The sequence below is a fragment of the Phalacrocorax carbo genome, chromosome 2, assembly GCF_963921805.1.
Source record: "Phalacrocorax carbo chromosome 2, bPhaCar2.1, whole genome shotgun sequence".
In the NCBI taxonomy this organism is placed as follows: domain Eukaryota; kingdom Metazoa; phylum Chordata; class Aves; order Suliformes; family Phalacrocoracidae; genus Phalacrocorax; species Phalacrocorax carbo.
Window position 1 is genome coordinate 55,003,161 of NC_087514.1, and position 9,069 is coordinate 55,012,229.

Genomic DNA, 9,069 nt, shown 5'->3' on the forward strand with positions numbered 1-9,069 from the left:
AAAGCCCAGCGAGGCTCTTCTTGAGAGGTTATTTAGCTTATACCTCAGCTTCAAGGCAGAATTGACTATATTTAAGCCACTCCTAATAGATGTTTGTCTAACCCATTCTTGAATATCACCACTAGTGGAGGTTGCAGTGCCTCCCCAGGCATTCTGTTCTAATAACTCATTACTCAACCCTTTAAAAGTTTTTCCTAATGTTTCATGTAAATGTTCTCTGCTGTAATTTCAGCTCATTACTTCTTGCACTCTTCATAGGAGACCTATGTGTCTCCTTTATAAGAGAAAATTGACTCTCTTCCATCTTTTACACTTTTGAACCCTTATCACAACAGATCTGTTCTGTACAGACTTATCAACCCCAGTTTTATCAGGTAAGAAAAAGCGAAGACAATTTTAGATAAGAAAACATAGCAAGACTAATATACTTAGAAAAAAAAGTAGATCCCATTTTGGACCTACTATCTTTATATCTATAATCATATACAGTAAAACATTTTAACAATGGTCATTTATCATGTTCCTCAAGAGAACCAATAAAATGTAATGAATACACATCCTCTGATGTTGCACAGATACAAAATGTATAGTTTGTTTACAAACTAATATTACTGAATGTAAAATGAAGTAACATTTTAAAAAAATATATTGGTAAAGGTCCAAAGTTTACATTTTCTAAAATATTAAGTTCATGTTTTATTTACAGACCAGCTTTCAAACAATTATTGGCATTTTAAGATAACTGTTTAACCTGACGAGTACATGAATCTAATGAAGCTGTAAAAAAACCCAACCAACCAACCAACAAAAATAATCAAAGTTCCATATAACAGTTCCAAAAATGGTATTTTCAGTTTCTATTTAGAAAAGCAAGATGTGATCTACCACATGGTAACTTACCAGAAACTGATCTAACACTTTCATATGCTATAGGTATCGCAAGCGACCAATGTTATCCAACCACGTGCCCAAGAGTGCGTTTTTTTCACCATTCCAACTTCAAATGAAGTTTTGACAACACTTGTAGTATTTACAAATTTAAAATAAAGGCTCGATATCCCTTTGGATTACATTACCACTGTTATTGTGTCTTCTCTTGTTGACTACACGTAGCAGACTGCAATCCAAAGACCACGTATTTTGTTGACTCTGTGGGTTAACAGTTAAATTAGCAGCATCTACCCCAGCTTGTCTAGAAAAAAAAAAAAAAAGGCAACTCTAAGTAACAGACTATTAGTTAATACTGATTCTGGATCGATTATGACCGAAATCTCCCTCTTGCTGAGAGGTGGTGTGTCAGAAAGCGGAGTTTTTTAAACTTGAACAGGACCTATTAGCTGGTATGACCAGCCACGACACAAAGCCCAGCCTGAACACTGCGGGCAGGTGTGCGATAGCCCGTGGCTGGGCTCTGCAACTGCGGAGGCCTGGCAGTGACACCCGGTCACTCACCAGCACAGCTGATCCTCCCGTGCTGCCAGAAACACGCCTTTGCCTTAACTGGGCTAGGTTGGGTGAACTCGAAGCCGCATAATAAAAACCACAGCCTCAGGCTGTATTAGATTTAACTAATTTCTACTGGGTCCCAGTAAGGAATGTGACTCCTCCTCCATGCTGCGCCCTTTTTTCTTTGTGGCTCTGTCCCACCTCCAGGTGCCTGCATAAGGGCGAACATAGAAACAAAGGAGGCAGACTCTTTTCCCCACACAAGGGACTGGTGAACACCACAACCCATCTGCTTTGCCAGCCGGGACCACTGCGAGTAACGCAGTTTTTTTCAGGAAAGCAAGTATTTCATTAAGCTTGCTGCCTTGATTAAAATAAGAGGGTATCTGAGGGAATGGAATAAGAAGCAATTTCGTTTTGATCACCATGCCCCTGTACGCTCTGTTTACCAACCTCTAGCATCTGCATTAGGTGGAAAAAAGAGGAATTAAAAAGCTTAGAGAATCAACGTCTGCTTCTCAAAAACTGCAGTGTAACACTTTGAAAACTACGGAAAACAAGTATTTCCTTTCCATAGTTGTTAATTTTTCTGAGATCTCAGTGTTTTTAAACATAACTCATTGATTTTGATGTCTACATCGTATGCAGCATTCCATATTGGATGAAACAAAACATCAGCCGGTGATGATCCCTGTTTTACAGAGAACTTGATTGTATTCTCAAATTAAATCAGGTATTAGTGCATCATACTGCTAATGACAACAAAACTATTTCATATTCTAAGAATACCCATCTCTGAAATGTTTTAAAACACCTAAACAAGCGATGCTGTGTGTTCCTACGTAGCATCCAAATCCTCTAAAAATACGTTTTCTTGAAAAGATAATTCTCAGTCTAAGTGTATCCCAACAATAGATTTTGTTCAATTTAATTTCTTACATGATTTCTGATAAAGTTTCTGCTTTAGTTTTTAACTACAAGCTATGGTTTCTAATTGCTGCTCTGCTTCAGCAGCCATAGCTGCTGCCTGTAACTGTTCTGTTTCACTCTGGATGGAGTTGGCGGTAGTAACTTGTTTTCTTTCACTGTGCATATTGTTCTCATGCCTTTTTAGATCAGATGCTTTAGCAAACGCTTTAGTGCAGGAACTGCAGACAAAAGGCTTCTCTCCTCGGTGTCTTCTTTCATGGTCTTTGAGGTGGGACTTGTGCTTGAAAGCTTTATCGCACATATGGCATGCAAATGGCCTCTCATTACTGTGAACTCTTTCATGCTTTTTTAGATCTGGTGCACGAATAAAAGACTTTCCACATACCTCGCAACTGTAAGGCTTGTAACCTGTGTGTATTTTCAGGTGCTCTTTCAAATGAGCTTGCGTGGTAAAGCCCTTTGTACACATTTCACAAACAAACGGTCTATCAGCAGTGTGTAGCTTTTCATGTTTTCTCAATCGCGCTTCGTCAGAAAAGGTCTTACCGCAAGCCTGACACACAATGTGTTCCCTGTGACCGTAAAGCAAATACTCAAACTTCATATCCCCAGCTGCCGTGGTCCAGCCTGGTGTCTGTTCATCTTTCACTTCACTTATGCCATCATTAAATGTCAAAGCCTGAGGGGTCTGAGATCCCAAGTCTTTTGATTCGGTTGTTTCCATAGGCTCTACTTCCTGGCCGTAGCAGTTCACTTTTCGAACCTCTTCACTTCCCAGCTCTTTCAGAATCGCCTCTTGCACTCGCAGGGTAGTGGTAGGTGATTTTCCATCTTCCTGACTTGGGGGAGTTCCTTCCACCGTCACATCTGAGGGACTATCGTCGTGATCTCCAATTTCTTCCACCTCATCGTCTTGGGTATCATTAGGTTCCCCCATAGGACGGTTTATTTTTAGGCAGTACTTGCTCTTGGACTGTGTGTTTTCTTCAGGACTAGACACATCCCGTTTTTGAGAGCAGAGTTTATCCAGAAATCGAATACCAAGAATCTGGCCTGAAGACATCATCAGGTTTACATCCTCTTTCTTAACAGAAATCTTTGCAGTATACATGTAATTGAGAACTTCTTCAAAAATATCAGAACGAAGAAAATCTATTTCTATTACTGATGAACTATCAACTTCCAGTTTTTTGAAAAGCTTTTTGAAATAGGTACTGCAGGCCGCAAGCACGCACCTATGTGCTCTGAATTTAACATCTTCAACCACGATAGCTATGTCACAAAATTCTCCTTCCAAACGTTGTTCATTTAATGTTTTCAGGAACACAGTTTTGTGATCGTCGTCATTATATTTAATGGTTTCAGACATACTGATTAAAAACTCCTGTAAAATAACAAGGGAAAGTTTTGTAATTTTTATTAAGTAGTCTAAGCTATAAAATCCCACCAGCTGATATAATTTACAAACTAAAAGAACTGCCAAATAAAATTTGTTGCCTAAAATGACCAGAAAAAGCCTTTCATATTATAACAGTACTACTCTTAAATGTCTTTTAAAATTGTGACTACATAAAGGCCTTTCTCTAGGTTAGACACTTTACAGGACGTGTAGTGATTTATAAAGGTTAAATTTTTTGCATCGCTTTATTAATTTATTCAAATATTTATTGATTGTTACACAAAACCAGAAACTTCCTCTGTGAAGTTGCTATCCCCAGTATGATCCAGCTGCAGAAGTCATTCTTACAGCCAAAGGAAATGTTAATACTAAAAAGATGCATAAGAGATACTTCTAAAGGTGTCAGCATAACAAACTAAATGCGAAATATCAAATATAAGCCTTACCATGAACAATGCAGGAAATGTTCTGAATATTGTTAAATAGTTGACAGATGATTAACCTTTACGATGGGCCACCTTCAGCCTGAAAGACAGGAAGATCACAATAACATTTTAAGAAATTATAAAATCTTTTCCAACAACTGTTTTAAATTGGGGTGTTAAAACACAGCATTTTCAATCATTTAAAATGATACAAAACGTGCTGTTAAAATACCCAGTTAATTCTGACTGGTTCTACAGGTGACTGCATAAATCGATCTGACAGCGCTGTTGTCGTAAAGCACGCGTTTACTTTCCTCCGGCTATTTCACTTCCCTGACTCCACTTTCCTGATACTTACTTTGCACTACATCTAGAAGTCTGAAAAGCCTCTACAGGAACTGACAGCGTTAACCCAGCAACCAACCCATCAAAAAGGTGATTAGCCTTCTGCTAATTAGCGTGCTGAGTAAGCCTAGTGGAGGGCCTGGCGAGCAGAGCAGGCATCCCACAGGACAGCGGACTGGGCTGTGGATGGCCGCGCATCCAGGCGCGGGGAAAGACCCACCAAGGACACCATATCTCCAAACAAGGGAGACACTCGAACAGCAGAAGGATAATGCAAAATGCATAATTTAAATTATTCAACCCCAATCTCCCACAGGTATATAATTGTGACAGCAGCAGGAAATGCGGAGGAGAGGGAAATTTAATATTTTGTTCAGAACGTGGCACAGAGCTACTGGGATCTCCTTTCCTAAATCCTAATTAATCCTTGACCATACACGGAACGGAAGCAGATGACGGGTACGCCACTTCCACCCTTGGCGCTGGGTGTTGAGCATGGTACGGGAACACCTGGCTCCCTGCAAATACCTTCACGGGCCTGGCACCTCAGCATGCAGTACTCTGGCTGCAAAAAGAATGAGGAAAGTCAGAATTTTTTTCCTAGTCCTAAGTAATCAGATGTCGAGAGAGCCAGGTAGGGAGGGCATAAATAGTTGAAATACACAAAAGAAAACAAAAACAAGAAACACTGTATTCTTCTGGGCTGCCTGGGCCTGTGGCCCCAGGATGAGGGATCAACGCAGCACCCAAGGCAGCAGGGTAAACAACTATTTCACCAGGATCCATTTAGGGTTCTTTGCAAGCTGGGGGAAAACACTGCTTTCTTTTTAAGCAACACCGAAGAGTCACTGCTAATAACGTAGCAGCAATCTCACCCCCCGTTTTGTTAACCGATGCGCAATTTTGCTGCAATTCTGTTGAGACTTACTAAGCAAAAAAGCAATTATAGGAGAAGTAATTGGTTGAAAACAGTGTTGCTGAATACAGAGGGGCGTGTAATTGGTGACAGAAACAAAGTTACTACCCTGCGAGCGGAGCCGGGCAGGCACTTGGCCAGAGTACCTCCGGCGCAGGGGGAAACTCCCAGGGCCACGGGGTTACTTACTCCGCGGGGCAACGGCAATTACCCCTGCACACGCACACGCAGGGCTGACGCTGCCGTTCGCACCACGGCAACGGGAGCGGAGCGGGGCGGGGGGGGGGAAGGGATATGTCTGGGGTTGCCACTGTTGGTGCGGCTCCCGCCGCCGCCATGCGAGCGGCGCTCGGTGCCTCGCCACGCTAGCCCTGTTCCCGGCTCGGCCGGCGCACCGGCGCGGCGCTGCCTGCCGTGCCCGCGGCCGCAGCGGCAGCCGGGTGCACGCCTGCTCCGTGCACCCGCCGGCGGGGACGGGGACGCGGCGCGGGCGAGTTCCCGGCGGGGCCCGGCCCGGCCCAGTCCTGCCGGCCCGCCGCTCGCCACCGCCACGGGAACCCGCGGCCGCCGGCGCGGCCCTGCGGTGGGGGGACGCCGCCCGCGCTCCCGGTCCGCCGTCAGGGGCGCCCGCGAGCGGCAGGCGGCCCCGCTCCGGAGCGAGCCCCGCGCTCCCCCCGCCGCCTCGCGGGGCTGCGCGGGGACGGCGCTCCCCCCGCTTTCGCCCCAGCGGTTCTCGCGCGGCGGCGGCGGGGCCGGCCGAGACGCCGCCAGGCCGCGGCCGCGCGCCCCTTTGTTGCGGCCGCCGCCGCCGCGCAGGGCCCGCGCACCCCAACGTGCACATCCGTCGCTGGACGTGTCCTCCTCCTCCTCCTCCTCCTCCTCCTCCTCCTCCTCCTCCTCCTCCTCCTCCTCCTCCTCCTCCTCCTCCTCCTCCTCGCCCTCCCCCCGCCCGCCCGCCCGCCGCGCGCGCGGGAGGCAGGCGCGCGCGACGGCTCCGAGCTGCTGCTGACGGCGGCGGGCGCGCCCGCGGCGCCTCCATCTCACCCAGCGCGAGCTGCCGGGGCTTTAACGGCTGCGGCCGCCCGCAGCCAGCGCTGCTGCAGGCGGCGGCGGCGGCTGCGAGCGGGGGGGAGAGGGGAGCGCGCAAGGGGGGGTCGCGCGCGCGCGCAGCGCAACGGCGACCCTGCCGTTGGGCGGGGGCGGTGGGGGTGGGGGGGGGAGTTGGAATGAGGAGAGGGCTCGCGCTTACCTGCCGCCCGCGCGCGCGCGCGGAACCGCACGTTCCCGGGGAGCGCGGGGGGCTGCCGCTGCCGCCGCTGCCGCCGCCGCACGGGAGGGGGGAAGGGGGGGGAAGGGAGGGAGGGAGGAGGGGGGAATTTGGGGAGGGGGATTTGGGGGGGGGGTCTGCGCGCGTCTCTCTGGCCGTCACCGCCGCCTCCTGCACGAGCATTCAGTGCGCGCGCGCGCGCCGGGGGCGGGGGTACGTGCATGCGCGGTGCGAGCAGGGCGCGCCTGTGCCGGGGAGCGGGAGGGGGGGCTGGGAGAGGAGCGGGGAGAGCGCGCCGGCTCCATCGCCCTTTTCGGGGGCCCCGCGCGCCGGCGGCGGCGGCGGCCGGGCGGGGTGGGGAGAGCGGTAGCGCGCGCCCTCTCCTAAGGAGCGCCGGGGAGCCGCTCCCGCCGCGCCACGAGCACCCGCCCCGCCGCGCCTGCGCCCGCGTGTGCGAGCCTGGCGGCGGCGCCCCCCCTCCCTCCGCTCACTTCCCTCCCCACCGCCTGGCGGCGCACGGCGGCGAGCCCGGCGCGAGCACGGCCCCGAGCCCGATGGCGGGCGGGGGAGGGGGACCGACATGGGAGGGGAGGGCGCGGCGCGGGGCGGGGCGGGGCGCTCGCGCCTGGCGGCGGCGCGGGACCGTGAGGCGGCGGCGGGTCGCTGCGCTCGGGGCCGGCGGCTCTCGGAAAGGAGCGGCGGTAGCACCCCGCAGGGCCGCCGGCTCCTCGGGGTCCCCCGGCCCGGCGGTTAATTTAGGCGGGATTTTTAAAAAGCAGTTAACTGGCGAGTGCGCGTGGGCGGGCGGCCCTCGGCGTCGCGGGTGTCCCCAGGCGCGTCACGGCCGTGGCGCGGGCGGGCGGGTAAGGCCGGGGGCTGCGCTTGCGCCCCGCCGCGGGTGCGGCGCCTCTGCGTGTCACGGCGAGGGGCGCGCGGGCGCGCGCCGTCGCTTACGTTCCGCGGTTTAAACACCTGGGCGTTCGCGTGTTAGAGAAACAACCCGATCGCTGGAACGAAATAAAAGCTGTTACTGCGTTACTCATCCTCCGCCTCCGATTTTTCCCTTTCGAAAGCAGTTCATGAGATGCAAGCCTGATGGCGCAGCGCGCAGTGAAATAATCTGTGGCTGAATAAACCTTTAAAATGTTGCTGTTGGTGTAAAATGCAGCGGTTCTGCTAGGGGAAAAAAAAAAAAAAAAGTGGAGCCTCAATGTAGTAACTACTTGCGTTGACAAATACAGCAATATAAGCAAGTTACTGGAATAGGAGGATCATCCTCTGGGAGCAACACAGTAAATTTTCTCATCAGGCTGATAACTCCTGCCCCTTCCTGAGTCATCTCGGAGCATTTTGTGTGATGCACTAATATACGTAGCGAGTTCCTCGCCAGCTGGATCACTCTATCTTTTTTAAATTATTAATTAAAAGATTTTCTTTTTTCTTTTCTACCCACTTTTAGATAGAATGGAATGAAATCCATATTTTGCCTGGGTAGTCAGAACCACCAGGCTTGTTTGTGTCGCGACATCGTGATTTGCATTCAGAAGGCAGAACCAACTGCGGTAGATCTTTAAGTGGGTTTGAATCCTGCACAAGAATTCCCTCCAGTGTGGAAGAGCTTCCCTTTTACAATTTAGTGACATGCCGTTTCTTTCTGTGGCAGTGCCTCGGACACTCCTGTGATACCTTTATTAGTCTTGAGAAACATGTCACTGCTGAGTTTACCGTGCCGAGCGGCAAATTGTGCCTCTTCGTTTTGTTACGCTTTCTGTTTCTGCTCTACCTGTACAGCGCCTGGCACAGTATGGATGCACTTAACATCGAGGGCCAGGTTCTGCTGTAATGCAAGTGATCAGAATTAAACTGGTGGAGAAAAGCCTGGTACCGTAGGAGAGGTACGGCTACCCGCGTTTTCTCTCTGCTCTTCTGTGTCATGGGCTACTTCTGAATGTGTCCTGCATGTTTCAAATTGTATCGTTAGTCGCTGTCACTGAGACACTAAAATAGGGGAAGGATATATGCAATATCCAGATGTGCTAACCATGAATTGCGGAGAATGAAAATCGAAGCATTGTTATTACCTGTGTTGTGTTTTTCATGACATACAACGTCCCAGGTATTTGCCGTGTGGTCTGAAGTTGGCGGTGCACTTTGGTGAGCTTGCCGGCCGAGAGAAAGGCTTCCTCGTTTCCGTGCAGAAGTCCTGGAACGCTGCCAGATTGTAAATGCTATAGATAATATTATAAAGCGTGTACAGTGAGCAGCAGGAGTAAAGGCTGTTAAATTTAGCAGTACCAGGCAATAATAATAAAATTGCAGGCACAGTTCAAGCAGCTGCTAA

The 9,069-nt window shown here is 49.9% G+C and overlaps 1 protein-coding gene across 5 annotated transcripts; it reads right to left on the bottom strand.

Moving 5' to 3' along the window:
• Positions 1-425: 425 nt before the first annotated feature.
• Positions 426-7,171, bottom strand: ZBTB14 (zinc finger and BTB domain containing 14). Of its 5 annotated transcripts, none has more exons than XM_064442944.1 (4): positions 6,711-7,171; positions 5,074-5,110; positions 4,222-4,300; positions 426-3,760 (listed from the first exon to the last, which is right to left on the bottom strand). In XM_064442944.1, the coding sequence occupies exons 3-4, from the start codon at positions 4,222-4,224 to the stop codon at positions 2,417-2,419; spliced, it is 1,347 nt and encodes a 448-aa protein (XP_064299014.1). In that variant the 5' UTR covers positions 4,225-4,300; positions 5,074-5,110; positions 6,711-7,171; the 3' UTR covers positions 426-2,416. The 5 variants fall into 5 exon arrangements, with proteins under 5 accessions (XP_064299014.1, XP_064299013.1, XP_064299011.1 ...); XM_064442943.1 differs by having other exon boundaries at positions 4,983-5,110; XM_064442941.1 differs by lacking the exon at positions 5,074-5,110.
• Positions 7,172-9,069: the final 1,898 nt, after the last annotated feature.